Source organism: Prionailurus viverrinus, chromosome A2 (assembly GCF_022837055.1).
Source record: "Prionailurus viverrinus isolate Anna chromosome A2, UM_Priviv_1.0, whole genome shotgun sequence".
In the NCBI taxonomy this organism is placed as follows: Eukaryota; Metazoa; Chordata; class Mammalia; order Carnivora; family Felidae; genus Prionailurus; species Prionailurus viverrinus.
Window position 1 is genome coordinate 136,488,000 of NC_062562.1, and position 16,608 is coordinate 136,504,607.

The 16,608-nt window shown below is 39.3% G+C and overlaps 1 protein-coding gene across 8 annotated transcripts in view; it reads right to left on the minus strand.

Annotated features, from left to right (window-relative positions):
• Positions 1 to 1,039: 1,039 nt before the first annotated feature.
• The window catches only part of CTTNBP2 (cortactin binding protein 2), a 171,934-nt gene continuing 156,365 nt past the window's right edge, over positions 1,040 to 16,608 (minus strand). For 5 of the 8 annotated variants that reach the window (XM_047849889.1, XM_047849891.1, XM_047849890.1 and 2 more), the window contains 7 exons: positions 15,048 to 15,226; positions 12,101 to 12,306; positions 11,567 to 11,752; positions 9,129 to 9,192; positions 7,445 to 7,577; positions 6,072 to 6,167; positions 1,166 to 2,132 (listed from right to left, as the gene is read on the minus strand). In XM_047849889.1, coding sequence (XP_047705845.1) covers positions 1,890 to 2,132; positions 6,072 to 6,167; positions 7,445 to 7,577; positions 9,129 to 9,192; positions 11,567 to 11,752; positions 12,101 to 12,306; positions 15,048 to 15,226 — 1,107 coding nt within the window. In that variant the 3' untranslated portion in view covers positions 1,166 to 1,889. Of the gene's footprint in view, positions 2,133 to 6,071; positions 6,168 to 7,444; positions 8,326 to 9,128; positions 9,193 to 11,566; positions 11,753 to 12,100; positions 12,307 to 15,047; positions 15,227 to 16,608 lie in introns of those variants that run through there. The other 3 variants (XM_047849888.1, XM_047849894.1, XM_047849893.1) reach the window with 3 other exon arrangements.

Below are 16,608 nucleotides of genomic sequence, written 5' to 3' on the forward strand. Positions count from 1 at the left end.
AAATTGAGATAAAGATCCATTAGTGGATCTCTATCTGTATTTTGAGCCCCTGATCTAAATGCCCTCTTTAGACATCTTACAGTCTGTCATCCAATTATAAAAAGTGTACATGTTGAGTTTTACTGACAAAGCTGCAAGATCAGGTACTATAAGTCATCTTAATAATGTATTTCAAATTTGCTTTTGTTTTCTCTGGTGCTTGACTATAATGGGATCTTTATCTTCAGAAAAGCAGCTAATATAAAACATGGTGCCTAATCACAATGCCTAAGAATTACAAATGGATATAATCTGAGCAGGTTTAAGCAAGCAGGAGGAAACACATCAGAGCCACCTAAATCTGGTTTATGATTTTGAGATTATTTAGTGGCTTTGTTAGAACACTTGAGAGAAGTAGCAAATGCCACCAGGGCAACAAGAATTTGAGTCCAACTCAAAGGAGTTATTGTGTTGAAGACTAAGCCTTTCCCCTGGCCTCTTCCTTCCACCCACACTCTGTCCCTTGTCCTCCCCGGTCCCCCCCATCCCAACTTCAGTGCACACTTTGCTGTGCATAAGGGCCCAGCTCTATACCCCTGGGATTCGCCTTGCAAAGATGACGCTCAGGTAGAAGGCTGACACATGTTGGAATCGAGTTCTTCCCTGCTAGAAAGATCTCTAATTCATCCCTTGTGGAGTAATCTTAATCACACTTTAAGTTCCTTGCAGACATTTTTGTAGAGTTTAATATAGTATCAATGTACATGTGTATACTTCAATGTAAATAACCATTCTGGCCAAGAGAGGGCTTACAATACTCTTAGACAACTATTAATTTTTGGTATAAAATCATACCTTTTGGGGGGTATTTATGAGAGAAAAAGATATTCAGTGAACATCTTATTCTTAGAGCTCCACTTAAATGTTTTGTTTTTATTTAACACTTTCTGACAAGAGTGGGCCTTTCTGTGAACAGCTACTGAAAAGCCAGTGTGGAGAACACATTTGGTAAGTGAACACAAAGAGCTATATAGATAGAAACTCTACTGCAAAAGCATTTCACCAATTCAGTATTTTATTGGTGTCAAAGCATTTTAACTCTGAATTGTATATGTAATTTCATTAGTAATTTTCAAAGAAACACTTCCAGAAAATATTGTCAACTTTATCAGTTGTGCTACTAGAATTAAATAGAAGAGGGAGTTAACTCTAAATTAATTTATTGAAGCATTTGCAGTTATATCCACTTAGGTACAAAACTTTTGTAAGAAAGATAACACTTTTATTGCATTATATAATTTCATATTTTGCAGGAGTCATAATGCAAACTTATATGCATAAATATACATAATGCAACCAATCAGCAATTTAACCATGAAAAGATTTAAAATGTAAAACTAGAATTTAACAGGCAAAATACTTAATATGGCTTTTAATGGAAATTAACTGTTTAGAAATGGTTTGTTATTGCCCCTTTCTAGTCAACATAAAATTATGATCGCTATTTAAAAGCCAATGTTGTACATTTTGTAACGTGTATGCAATATGGTTCATGGACTTTTTAAAATATACATATATACATATATATAGATATACAGTACACTGACAGTTCTAATACCCCTGAACATGTTGATTAAAACTATTACAATATTTCTATTATAAAACTACTTGAAAAGTTGGCATCACTTCCTGGTATTGAAGTTCAATCCTACAGAATTGGAAAAAAAAAAAAAAGTGACAAAATGTTGGTTATAAATACATTCTTTACAAAAGAATTGAATAGTGGTCCCGCACTCATACTTTATATTACAGTGAAAACATTTCCTCCATTTAAAGGTATTTACATCTTGTTGTCCTTGGTTTCTGTGTGAAATATACAGAAGTTAAGAATGAGACAATTGTAGGCAGGCCTATTGGTTAGGTTTTTCTACTTGTTCATTTTGGTGGAAGTTCCAAATCTCTTCTTTTGTGTTGTTGTTTATTTCTATTTGCCTTGTATTACTGCTGCTGCTTCTTTTGGTGTTCTGGGAACACTGGGTGACTTTACTTCGAGGAACAGGAAGGAAAGATTTAACTCTTGAAACACCCAACTCAATCTTTGATTGACTGTTGCTGCATTCCGTAGTTTCATGGCTGCTGAGAGGACTGACCTCCTGTAAGACAAGAGAAACAGAACAAGTTTGTCACATTTCTGACATGGTTACCAACTGCTAACAGTGGTCCTCACTCTTCCTCCTCCGTGTGTCTGCGCAAGTATGTAGGAGTTTCCCCCTAAATATGGTTCTCTTGAAAAACCAAATAGCAGACTGAGTGACTAACTTCCTAAAGACCCACCGCCTGATTTTCCTTCAGGCCCTTCGTGTGTCACAAGACTCCGTGAATCACAAGTCTGGGATCTCCTCACCAATGGGAGCTTCTTGAAGTCCTGGCCCCAAAGGAATCATCAACTTGGAGTGGTCAAAGCAACTATTTGTAGGCAGCTCTACAAAAATCAACTATATCAACCTTGGGTAAGTCCCCTAACTTTTCTGCTTTCCTGTAAACTAAAAAGTAAATGCTCAAAAAACTGCATTGATTAATAGTTTAACTACAAAGCATAGGCACTATTCTAGGTGCTTGTCCTAAAGCAGAGAGCATAGTGGTTTAAACCTAGTGGAAGAACGGGACAGGTAAAATGATTTGCCCCCAGTCTCAGTGATTAAGAACAAGATGTCAGGCTCCCAACTCTCACTCAAGGTGTTTTCCCCTAGAGCGTCTAAAATTCCACAACCAATGAACATGGAGCCCCCTAAGGGAGTTCCTAAGGCATTTCCAAATGCCTCTCAAGCAGTTGACATTGATTACTTTCTCTCTTTTAATGCAGCCAAATAATAATGTAGCCATTAAAAGACTTAAAATGTAAAACCAGAATGTAACAGGCAAAATACTTAATGTGGCTTCTAAAGGAAAACTGTGTGGCCTTAGCTGGCAGTTGAATTCTCTTGGGAATCTTTGTAAATCTGTAAAATGGGACTTAGCCATGGGCCTAGTAAAGACCAATCCCAATTTGTGATTTGATCTGAAGAAATGGCATGTTGTAATAAAGGTAACAGCTGGTTAGTAGAGTCTCTGAGTGAGGGGAAGGAAACCTGCAAATAATTTTGCCTTGATTAGTGCCAGGTCCCAGAGAGAGGAAAGGTGATATGTGGTGTTCTTTGCTCCTCTGCGCAGTCATCTGCATCATGATGGCAAGGAGGCTGGGGGGCAGGGGGAATGGTGTGTGTGCGTCTTTGTGGTCTGAGATGGGAAATGCTAATGTGAAATGAAGTAACAAGAAGCCTCCACAGCTAACCATGTGCTTGGAGTGTTAAGGTGTGAGGATGGAACAGGAGGTGTGTTAGTGAGGACCACAGACCTTCAAGGCTGGGAGTGTGAGAACAGGACAAGTGACTGATATACACTGTGATGTTCCTGACACCCTGGCCACTAAGCACAGGTTTCGAGGTGTTTTCCCTAAAGCTAAGAGGTACAAGAGCCTGGGACTGGGAGAGTTCAGGGTGTTTAGTGCTTTCTGGGCTAAGACTCCAAAGTTCTGTTAACCATATTAAGTTTACTGATGCTCAACATTGATATTAGGCTCAAAAAAAGACCTTGTGAGTTTGTACAGAAAGGTGCTGCATATAAAGTTTCAATTTAAAAAAAAATATTATTAAATCAGAGCAATTCATATTGACTGGCTGCTGCCAGCTAGGAGAGTACTAGTAATCCCTGTGGGGAGGAGAAAGTAAAGGAAAACAGTGTTTTCCACTAGAGATCCATCTTTTTTTTTTTTTTTTTTTTTTAATATTTGGTGTATTTTTGAGAGAGAGGGAGACACAGATCCGAAGCAGGCTCTGAGCTGTCACCACAGAGACCGATGTGGGGCTTGAATTCACAAACCATGAGATCATGACCTGAGCTGAAGTCGGACACTTAACTGACTGAGCCACCCCGGCACCCCTATTGGAGATAGATCTTTAAGGATGTATAGGGCTGTGAAAGGTGAAGAGGAGACATACGGTGAAGACAGGAAGGTGTAGAGTGTGGTACAGAAATGGTGGGTTACATGTGAAAGTAAGTTACATAAAGATACAGTTAAAAACAAGAAGTGGGGTGGACAAGAAAGAGGACCACAGACCAAAGCTGTCTTAGACCAGTGGGTCTAAGCACTGGCTGCAATTCAAAAACCCCAAAGTCCAGGTTGCACCTCAGACCGATTACATCAGGACCTCTGGGGAATGTGATCTGGGCCCTGGGGGGTTTAAAAAGAAATAATCAAGTGGATTTCATTATGCAAAGATGAGAACTTTTATTTGTCTGAGATTGATTTTCAGGAGAAGACAATATCTTTCTATCAGTGATTTAAATATATGCATTTGTTTTTATTAATCCCACTACATTCCCTTACTGTTGGAGCAGTAAGGAGTTCTGTTATGGCAAATGATGATTGTTGAAAGTGATTTCAACTAACCCAGAGAGCTCTTCCTTTAAGAATTACTTCCTGATAACAGAAGAAACTGGGCATCTAACCAAGAAATGCTAGCTGAGTTCATCAGAAATCCAGAAAAGCAATGAGCCTGCCAAGCTTTCAGAAAGCTGTCAAATGTGTTACTTTGCCCTCTGCTGGCAGGTTCTGAGAAAAACACCTCCTAGCCATGGCAGACCAGGCCCTTCCCATCTGTTCATTAGGCAGTTGTCCTAATACCCACCTCAAATCACATATTCAAACAACCCCATGGTTCTTTTATAAGAGCCCAGAAGGTATAAAAGGAAACTTATTCTTTTAAAAAAAATCTGCCCTGAGCATATCCTTCTTTCAGTACTAGTTTTTGTGGACAGTACCTTACTGTAGCAACCAGTCAGTCCTGTGACAGAGAAATAGGGGTACAAAACCTGGTCTCCAATCATTAAACAGTGGCAGCTGGTTACTACCAGCCTATATTTTTACAGAGGAAAGTGACTTCACCCTGTGGAGAAATAATGCTTCACTGTTCTTCCTCACAGACTTCATGGCCTTTCCATGGACTGTTCCACAAGGAACCTTATAAAGAGTGGTCCCAAGAGGCCCAAGAAATGTGCTTTGAACTAAAAGCTGAAGGACAGCTCCTGAACAAAATATCTTCCAGCCTAAATTCGCAACAGAGACTCCAAGTCACCTCCTTAGGGCAATGTCCCTTACATGCTCTCCAAATTATGCTTTTGCTGGGCTTTCGAAACTGTTCCCTATTGGGGAGGAGAGGCAGACATTATGATAGGAGTGAGACAGAAGGTCATGCTTTTCCTTTATAGATCATCATGTTATATATTTTTTTACTTAGGACCTCAGCCTTGCCAATAACTCCCACCTTCTTCCCCCAAAACACACAGCTCCCATATAACTAATTGGGACTGAGACCTAATAGAACAGTGGGAGAGCAGGGGCTGTGGTGAGCAGATAAGGATTAATAATTCAATACTCTCAGCATGCTTACTTTATAATCCTGCACTGTGCAAACCCCCCACAGGTCTTGGTAAGCCACCCTGGGAACGGATGGGAACAGGATGTGACCCACACTCGACATGGCTTGGTGAACAAACCAACTATTACTCAATGTCTCTGTGAAACCTACATCCTCACAGAGTAACTACTGGGTAAGAAGTAGTTTTATTGTTTCTATTCACCCACGAGTACCCTGCTGGGCCATCTGGCATTTATTAACCAACCATAGAAGTTATTTTGAGAGGTTAATGAAATCTATTGGAATCCTGGCTCTTCTACTTACCATTCTGACGTGTTTTTTAAAGGAAAGTATCTCACGGAAACCAACGTGTGTCATGGCAAAACTAAAAAGGAGATTTTTTTTCCACATGTAATAGATATTTACATTATTTAGCCCTTTGGAATTCCAAAATGCAGGAAATCTTAAAGGTTCTCGAATATATTTTAAAATGGAACCAACAAGACAGAAGTTACAGTATATTTAATTTTAGCATATGTGAATGAAAACAAATGAGACCTTCTCAAAAGACCTTCAAAATTTTGGAGTCTTCCACAGCATTTCTTTCTAACATTTTGCAGGGAAATGGGCACTTACCTTTGGTGACACTGGCATTCTTGGATTAACAGTTGAAAATGCAGGGTTGTTTCTTGAACCATCAAACCTCCTTAAATCATCCCTGGAATCAGCAATCTGGAAAATACATAAGTTATCAAAGCACAACTTAAAGTCACTACAGGAAACCCACAGAAGTGTTACCATTTTTCTCTGACCCTTAGGAGCTCTATGAACACGCCCTCAAGGACTGTACTATTTACAACAAAGACTTGAAGTCTTTAAGTGAAACTACCAGAAAATGCATGAGAAATAATCTCTATGGGAAGAGAGTCTGTTTTTGTTTTTATTAATCAAAAGAAGATGGCCAAATGAGCCCTATAGGAAAAAAAAAAATCTTTCTTGGCAAGAAAGGCTAAAATTGTAAGATTTCAGTCATTACCTTAATTTTCCAGTAGATAAGTATTTCATCTCCTTTCCAGCTAGGTTAAATAAGACAGCCAATTCTACTCTGCCCTAGAGACTAGGACTGTGCAGATGTAAGAGCTGAGTCTTTCAGTGGAACCTGCACATTATAACCACCTGCTTATCCTCCCTTTCACATAAGGGGCATTCATAATGGAAGTCTGGTTAGATTTGCTGCAGCTCGAAGAGTCCCAAAACAGGTTGAGCTTGATGCTGGTGAAATCACCTTTGTGAATCTGGGTCACTGATTTCTATATTTGGATCTCAATTTTCACACCTTAAAGACTATGACTACATGGATTATACAGGCCCATTTTTCTTATTTGTAAGGAAAGTTGTGGCTGTTCCTGTGTCTATAACATGAGTCTGCTGTGATGCTCTCTTACGGACAGATGACTTATATGCCAACCTTAGGAAAAAGGGAAAAAAAAGCCTGGGTAACCTAATGCTGCCTGAATGTGCTGCAATTTTAACCTCAGGTGTTTCAGAAGAGTTTGGAAAACAGGCTGTACTAAAGAGAACTCCATTATTTTAGAAAAGATATTTTGGAAGAAAAAGCTTTTTGAAGCCAGGTAAGGATGGTTTGATTTGGAGCATTAACCATACTATTCAATAAGGAATTTCTTTCAGAGAATGAGTGTTGGGATGTGGCTCTAAGAATTCTCTCTTCTGGGGTGGCCTGGGTGGCTCAGTCGCTTAAGCGTCCAACTTTGGTTCAGGTCATGATCTCACTGCTTGTGAGTTCAAGCCCTGCGTCAGGTTGTGTGCTGACGGGCTCAGAGCCTAAAGCCTGCTTCGAATTCTGTCTCGCTTCTCTGCCCCTCCCCCACTAGCATTCTTTCTCTCTTTCTCTCAATAATAAATAAACACTAAAAAAAAAAAAAAAAAAAAAGCAATCTCTCTTCTGTCGGGCAAGCCATTTAATGTCCTCCCCCATTTGTACTGCTTACCTTGCTTATATCAGATTCAGATCTGCTGGAGCACATACTCTGAAGTTCCTTGACAAGGTCTGCTTCATCATCTGAACCCAGAGAGAGTCTCTGATCCAAATTCAATGTCAATGATAGATCATTCTCTAAAGACCTAATACAAAGTTCAGAAAAGAGTTTTTCAAAGTGGGAACCACAATCCAGTTTTGGGGGTTTGGTGTGGGGTAAGAAAAGAGTTTTTAAATATCCTCTTAAAAGGATTTTAAAATGTCATTTGATGGCACAACTCACTCTCCTACAATTTTGGTTAACTCCCACTCAAAATACTTCTCAATAAGATAAAATTTTATTCACTGAGAAATCCACTTGGTTTACATCATTCCGGTCTCCTTACTGTTCCCTTTTCTTCCCTTTCTCCAAGCCTAAATGAAACCGAGACACTAAATACTGTGGAAGAAGGGGGCAGTGTGATACACTCAAATCTGAATTTCAAACTTGGCTCTACCGCTTACTAGCAGCATGGCCATGGGTCACATTTTTTTTCTGCCTCCTGAACAGTTTAGTTTCTGGGTTCCCTTTGCTGTAATGGATTCCTTGTATCTGTATTATAGTTACTGGGGAACTCACATGGGCTGCTATATATAATGGAGTTAGCAGTGTGTCTGGCAGAAAGAAGCATCTGGTATGGTTTCCCTTACCAATCTTCTCTCTCTTTACACCCCATTTCTGTAATTCTGTGAACCAGCGTTCTAAATGTTACCTGTCAAGTGACAGGGCACACAATTTATTGGGTTACAACGGAGAGCTATTTACAGACTGCCCTAACATTTCTATTCTATGATTAACCAAGCGTTTGTACCTCAAAATCTGTAAGCTGAACCAATCAATTCCGTACAAGCAACCTAAGAAAATAAAATGATCACTTTAAACATTTAGCACCTAAAAGCAAGTTTCTATAAATCTAGTATTTAAAAAAAATCACTCTTCTAAAGCCTGTTTAAAAGTTCACAAATGTAGGGTTTTATCAGATCTTTATGTCAAATGCATTAATGATGATCAAGTTAGATGAAAAATGAAGCCAATAATGATTCTGACCTTTTCAACAAACTAAAAGCAAAAAAGGGTTTATGTTGAGCTTAAAGAACATGTTTTTTTAAATTTCATCTGAAGGGGAGAATATGCCATCCCAAAATGTGTCACTCTGGCATGTGGGTTATTTTGATGTGAAGTCAATCAAGACCCAGCTGACTCAAGAAAAACTTTTACCTCTCCCTTAAGTACCTAAAAGAATTTAGATCGGGGGCTGGTCCAGAAAGAGCTATTACCAGAGATAACTTTTATCTGAAATACCTATCTGTCTGGCAGGCAAGCATCTGCTCTTGGCGTCCTGTGAAGCACCCCAGACCCCGATCCCATTCCTTAGCTAAGGATGGCATATAAGCCTCAACAGCCCGACTTGCCGAGTCTCCTGTCTTTGGGGCTCCCCTACATAGGAAATTAATTTTTCTTCTGGTAATCTGTTTTATGTCAATTTGATTATTAGGCCAAAGAACTTACAAGGGAAAATTGTCCTACCATTACACATTCATTTAGATTTCAGTTTAATGAATGACCTCCATTTTTTAAAAAAATTATTTTAATGCTATTATAGCTGCACAAATAATGGGAACACGTATCATTTGCTCCAAGTTAAAGGGAAACTTACTTTTGTTTTGACAGGGAAGCATTCCTGTTACAATTCTGCTGAGACACAGCTTTAATTCTGATACCTGTTCAAAGAAAAATACAGTAAAATTACCAAGAGAAAGAATCATTGTCCCTGTGCATCTTGAACTCTGTATTAAAAAGAAACAGACTATGGATTCTGCACTTTGGTACGGTTTTTGGATTGAATCTATCTCTTGAGGCGTTTTTCCTCAGGGCAGTGGCTCTGGATGTAGCTTCCTGCCCAGGCACTGCTGTTACAAATGAATGGTCCCTCTTCCAAAATTGTACGAATGCTGCCAGCACAAATGATCTTTAAAGAATGATTTGAGAAGTTGAATTGAATATATCCTCATGAAGAGCAGATCATCAGAGATAATCTCCATACTAGTTTTTTCCCCATACTTTTGTTGTCATTGTCAGAGAGGTGGACTAGCGGCTTTCCCTTATTACCATATAGGCACCTGGGCTTGGCTCCTGCCTCCGGAAGCTGGTGACCTATTTTAGGTCTGGAGAAAAAAAGGTTGTGTCTTTATCAAACGTTATGGTCATCCCTACTTATCTGTACAGAATGCAAAGGGGTTTCTATTTTGATAAACAACGGCATCAAAAAAACTATCAACCCAAAGACTGCAATAATCCTTTATCAAATGGAGTTATTGGGAAAAAACTTTACCATTATAAAAAATGAAATAACCAGAGAGGTATGTTTGGTACTTAACCAGTTAGTGGTTTATTCTCCTAACCACTGACCCATGAATTTTACTTTGTAGAATTAGTTCTTGGATTCTATAAATCTCTGTTGATGTCCGTGTATGCTGTGGTTGCACACAATTTTATTAATCTTTCAGGTAAGGTTTCATGTTCCAAAGAGTATAATTATTGAATATAAACATCAAATCATTTATAATTTTTTTAACTTTTAAACATTTTATGTAAGTTTTCTGAGTTTATTTCCATAATGTTGCTCTATATTCATTTTATTGATTTTGTCAGCTCTATAAAGTATATGTTGACAATGCTTATTATTTAGATAATTATTTGGCTCAAGCAAGAAGCTGGTTTTAAACCCTATAGAAACTGTAACAAACTTGGAAATAATAGTGAAGAGCCTGGATGACTCCTATCTGGAGTGTTTATGAATTATTCCATGTACCATGGGATTAAAGTGACATGGATGGAGGAAAACAGCACTGGACTTGCAAGAAACAAAAACATGGACTGCAGATCCCCATGTTTCCAGAAGAGGTGATCTGGACACACAGCCAAGGGTTTCTGAACCTCAGTTTTGTTACCTGGAAATGGAGAGGATAATACTCACTTTAGAGCTCTTTTGCAATATACATAGGGATAAATAAGAGGGAGGTATAGTCCTTACTGCAGAAGGTCGCCTCGGGAGTCTCCAGGCCATATTAGGGGTTGGAGTCTAATGACTTTACTCCCTGAATCAAACACTGTAACTTTGGGAAATAATGGCAACATTTACCTTAAAAAAGTATAATTATACTCTCAATTTATTCACTGAGTTTCTATTCAATCATTAAAAAAAAAAAATTCCTCACGTTTATGGACACACAACTTGCTGGAGTCTATAATTACCTCATGTATTAATATTAAAAATCAACAAAATACGAGCTTAAGTATGAAAATACATTAAAGAACAAAAGCAATTTTTCTTGTTTCAAGATGTTAGGCATAATATTCTCTTTTGTAGCAACTCTACTGCTATAACATTGCCATTAAATTATACACAACAGGATATGTTGGGGGTAGGGGTGGGGCTCCTGAAGACCTACAGTTAATTACATATATCAGAAATCCACAGTGCATAGAGGTTGGAACATCTTTTCTATCTTACTCAAGTAAGGATTTCCTTTAGAGAAGACATTTATAATTTGTATAATTGTTGACTACCCTATTATCAAAGCCAAAATGAATAGGTCTAACACCAGAAGTAAATGCGTTATATCTTGTCAGATTGAGAACTTATATCTTTTTTATAGATGATCTTCCATTATATTGAATCTCTTTGATGATTTGTTAGAATGTAAACTCTAAGAGGGTAGGGATTTTTGTGTTTTCTCTGCTCTATTTCCAGTGTATAGAATAGAACCTGGCACATGGTACAATATATGAAAAAGAAACAGTTAAAACTGATTCACTCACAAAGGCCTTAAACTGGTATCAAATATGTCTATTCACATACTTCAAGAAATATATGTGGCTTTTAGACACATAAAAGAAGAAAACTATATAGATTTAGTTGTGGATGCCACAAAAAACAAACGAGTATTTCTCCCAAATAGTTTTGGAAATGTACCTACTACTCCCTGTTCATTCTATGAAAATATGCATTGAAAAACTCAAAAGCACATTTGCAATCAGAAACCCGATCACTAGTGCCCACGCTCCTCCAGGCAGCACAGACGCCTCCCTCACCTTCCTCACTCAGGCCTGGCTTATTCCAGGAGGGTGGAGAGAAGCGGCCAGACTTCTTGCGAGGACTGGTGCTCACTTTTCTCCAGGCACCGCTCTCTCCTTTCTTCTTGCTGTAACTGTGGTAACTTGAAACTATAGAGAGAGGGAAACTTCCTCCTCTGAAATCAGCTGCATGCTGGTCCAGCTCTGAAACAACACAAATCACGTTTTGCCAAAAGGAAGGCAGTGATAATGCAGTTTCAGTCAAGCAAAACAGAACAATTGCAATTCTCCAAGAAATTACTCTTCAGAATCATGGCTGTGCTTAATACCCAAGCAGGGATGCTGTGAACCAACAAAATTCACTTGGAGATCTGGAATTTAAACATGAGCCAATAATTTAGAGAGAGTGAGTTCTGAAACAATGGTATGAAATATACATTGAGTCGACATAATTTCTTTACTTACAAAGAAGGAAAAAATCGCTCCCTAATAACAAATGCAAAAAGAGGGAGTTTCCTCCCCTTCCCTCCCCTCCCAGCACCAACCCTGTACCTGCTCTTGGGAGGGGACAGCCATGCAGCACGGCTTTATTGAGCAAGATGCTGAGAGCAGCTTTAACCACAGCCTGCTGTCCTTGGCTGGGGTGTTTTTTAGCAGTTGCCAGCCCCAAGCCAGGTTGTCTTTTCACAGAGGCTCTTGACAATATTGCTTCTTGAACTCTGGGTGCAATGATAGCATTCCACAGCTTAGCCATCCACCTTGCAAGAGAAGGGCGGTTCACAGTTAGGACCCGGCCTCTCTCAAATCACACACCATACTACAAAGGACAAGTTCGAAGATCATGGAGAAAACACTAAATGTTTCTACAGATATGCTACCTTTCATAGGTAGTTTTGAAATAAGTGACATTTGAATAAGTGACATTTTACCTCAGAAATACAATGTGTATTGAAAAAAACTGTTTTATAAAATCACTGAGAGCAGTTATCAGTGCTTACGTGTGGGTTGAATGAATGCATGAATAAAATACATGGAAAGGAAGGTAAATTTATAGGCAGAAGTTTACAAAAAATATTTCTTGGAAGTGTATGTCTAAATAGCTTAAGCTTACTTGCCATATTTTCTTAATAAGACACATATGTTCTAATATTTCTGAAACTGGGGTATATCTTATCATCAGTGGCAAATTAAATCTGTCTACCCCAAGGCAAAGTCTCAGTGTCTGCATGTAGGTGGGCTTAGCCCTGCAGAGCAGGGATGGGGTCAACCAGCTGTCTCCTAAGATGGACTCTTTGCAGTAACAGCTGTAGTAGCAGGACTTTACCCAAGTTTCGGGCATCCAATAGCAATTAAAATTCCTTCAAAAAAGATTACACTTTGTTGCAACATTAAAAATAAAAGACACTTGATTAAAGGCTGTAGAAACTAAACTACAACTCCTCGTACAGCAAAGTTTTCAAAACCATTAGGTATCAGCACACGCTTTTCAAGACTGTTAAAATTTTTACCCAGGTATCAAGCATCTCTCTATGTTAAGCTCTCTGTTAATGTCTAATGATATGTAATTCAAGAGGAAAAAAACTGTAATAAGGGAATACAGACAAAAGTCTGGTGTTCTGTAGCATGAGTCAAACTTGCACAGGTACTCCTACAGGTGCTAACGGGGTAAAGATAGCAGGCTTTGATTTAAAAAAAAACAAAACAAAACACACTTCCTTAAGAGGGTTGTTGGGAGATAATCCTCCATGGCATTTTTGCACATTTAGTGTCCACTTTAGTTCTGGACTATCTTTTCAAGGACGTTAGTATGGCAAACAGCCTTGGAAGATAGAGATGGTGTCTCCATCTGGAGCAGGAGGAAGATTTGTTTCCTTACTAGGATAAGAAAAGTGATGTTTCCTTCCAGGGCAAAGGGTGGGTGGATTTGCTAGCACCCCCCCCCCCTCCTTCAGGGGATGGGGGCATTCCTAAGCCCATTGTTGGGCAGTGGTGAGGCAAAGCCAGCATCCATGGGCCACCATGCATCATCCCCTGGGACCTCTGGACCTAGGAAAACCAATGCAAATATGGAGTGCTGACTGGGGCCACACTGTGAGTAATGAAGTCCTTGGCCCCTGATCCAGCATTGTGCACTTGCGGCAGCCTGACCCGTTGGCCTGCAAGTAGGGTGAACATCTCAGAACCTCTACAGTTGCCGGCGAAGACTGTGCTTCAGATAGGAAAGGCCAAAATTAGCTCCTAAGAATCCTGAGACTCTGGATGTGAAAAATGCTTAAATTTAACACTGATGACAAAAGAGGCGATTATATGAATAAATGTATCTCTGTTCTTTACCAAGAAAATGCTGTATATATTTTAATATTGTAATTCTTCCTTTCCCCCAATTAGCTGTTTTGAAATTGACAGTTTGTTACCGTAGAAAAGATAGACTGTCTGTATCCTCTGCTTTCCGAAATGGATTTCTGCCCGGGATGCCAGAAAGACAGACTCGATGCTAACAGCCAATCACAGAACCTTACTAAGCTGGACTGTGATGAATTTTTTCCTCCTGATTTTCTATTTCATTAACCTTATTATTAATATGTCTATTCTTGTGAGCTGTTACAAAGGAAAATATGGTGAGTATTTAAGTCTCATTAATAGAGGAGGAAGCTTTTTAATCCATCAGTAGAATGCACGCTTTTGTTCTTGGTTACAGGATCCTTGATGAATATCTCAGGTAGGCCTTTACCAGGAGACACAGCACTACATGTTGAACAGGATTCCAAGGAGCCTTCTCTGACAGATGGAAACTGCTACTTACTAGGTCTTAGTAAAAACAGTTTCCTTAGGAGCTACCCAACAGGTAAGTCTTGGTCATCCTCTGACAGGAAGCACAGAGCTCTGCCACTCCATGTTGATGACAGGAGGTGATACAAGGTGGCCCTTCAGCATGCTGGCTCTCACAGGTCCCAAACATGACCATGGCTTTATTTTAATTTAATTTTAATTTAATGTAGTTTATTTATCTGAGAGACAAGGGTGCAAGAGCGCACACGAGTCAGGAAGGGAGGGGCAAAGAGAAAGGGAAAGAAAGGATATGTGCTGACAGCATAGAGCCCGCTGCAGGGCTCGAACCCACAAACTGTAAGATCATGACCTGAGCCGAAACCAAGAGTCGGACGCTTAATGGACTGAGCCACCTAGGTGCCCCGCTAAGGCTCTATTTTAAATAGGTAAATAAGGGGGCGCCTGGGTGGCTCAGTCGGTTAAGCGTCCAACTTCAGCTCAGGTCATGATCACACAGTCCATGAGTTGGAGCCCCGCGTCGGGCTCTGTGCTGACAGCTAAGAGCCTGGAGCCTGTTTCAGATTCTGTGTCTCCCTCTCTTTCTGATCCTCCCCCGTTCATGCTCTCTCTCTCTCTCTCTGTCTCAAAAATAAATAAATAAATAAATAAATAAATAAATAAATAAATAGGTAAATAAATACACAGGTAAATAAGGAGAAATGACACTTACTTCACTGTCGCTTGGGCATGTCCTGGGACTACGGGACAAGACAGGAAATACTTCGGCCCCAGAAGTGCTTCAGGTGTGCCCAAGCGGGCCAGGCAGGAGTTGAGCTGGCGCCAGACAGCCAGGGCCCAGTCGACAGTCTTGCACACAGGATCACAGGGAGAGGGCACCTGACCTCTGAACTACGGAGACAGAGAGGCCGAACATGGGGCTTGGCTTAGAACAGTGATTCCTTTCCTTCTGTTTTTAACAGTTCACAAATTAAAAATACAAACATTTAAAACTATAAAACAAAAATGAAGCTGGATCTGATCTGCCTGAGGGGCTCGGGGAGGGACAGCTAATCCACAATATCAAGTGTGTTAGCATGAGGTTCAGACCTGCAGCTGATGACGCAAAATGAAAGGGTTCAGACACAAAAGAGCAGTAAGACGACCAAGAAACCTTACACAAATTCTTAAATATCAATTTTGGAAGAAATTATTATTCACATGCATACAAAGTACCTCACAGGGACTTGCACATAGTGTTCAAAAGGATTTTGATTTCATAAAGCAGAAAATGACATTAGCTATTGCAATATTTGGGTAAGTGACAAGATGGTACATCTAGGTCTGTGGCATGTTCGCCTCGTATTAATTTTAATTTCCCTAGAAAAAAGGTCTCAGATAAAATGCAAACTTCATCAAAATGTACACAGCTCTGCTGGCATAAAAAAAATTTGTTTCCAAATTTTTTAAACATGCAAATTTTAAACACTAGTATAGAACATACAGGCTTTGATGGCAGAGGTTCTTTTTAGATTTATATTTTACAGAATCAAAATTTGTAGTACAGAGGGTTCACAAAAGGACAAAGTATTAGGCAAAATATCCTTCAATTATTTAAAAAGTCAGATATGGCTGTTAATTCAGTATTTTATAAGATTCATATAAATCTGTTTTATCAAGTAATTATGATATTAAGACAGGGGACAGTCTATGAATATGGGTAGGTCCTACTTGAAGGGATATAATTTGGCCAAAATGAAAGAGTGGTTCAGTGATCCCCACAGCTCTGTTAAAATGATATTAGTATGTTACATGAGGCTTTGGGATCTCATAATTTCCCTTCTGTTCAAAAGAACAATCGTATCTCTCTTTTTCTGATATTCTTCCAGCAAGAATGAGATCATGTACTACAATTAATGACAATTGAATATTTACTTATTAATAAAGGTATAATTATTGTTTATTAAATGCTAGTAGGATGCCTGGTATTGTCCTGAAAGACCTCTTGACTTCTATTCCTTGAAGGAATTGTACGAAGAAACTGTGATCAAGTGCCAGCAAATGTGTAAGTGCCCCCAAAGCTTGGGTCCTGTTCTGTGGTTAGGAGATTTCTGATGTTGGCAGGAGCCTCTCATGCCCATCATACATGTACCCAAGGAATCTGTTTTATTAACCTGCTTGTAGTGATTCTTGGTAAGTGAAAGGCATTACCCTTCTGCCTTCCTGTTCTTCACGGCACACCCCTTGTTTCCATTCTCAAACACAGTGGAGAAAAAAGCACAGCTTAAAGCTTG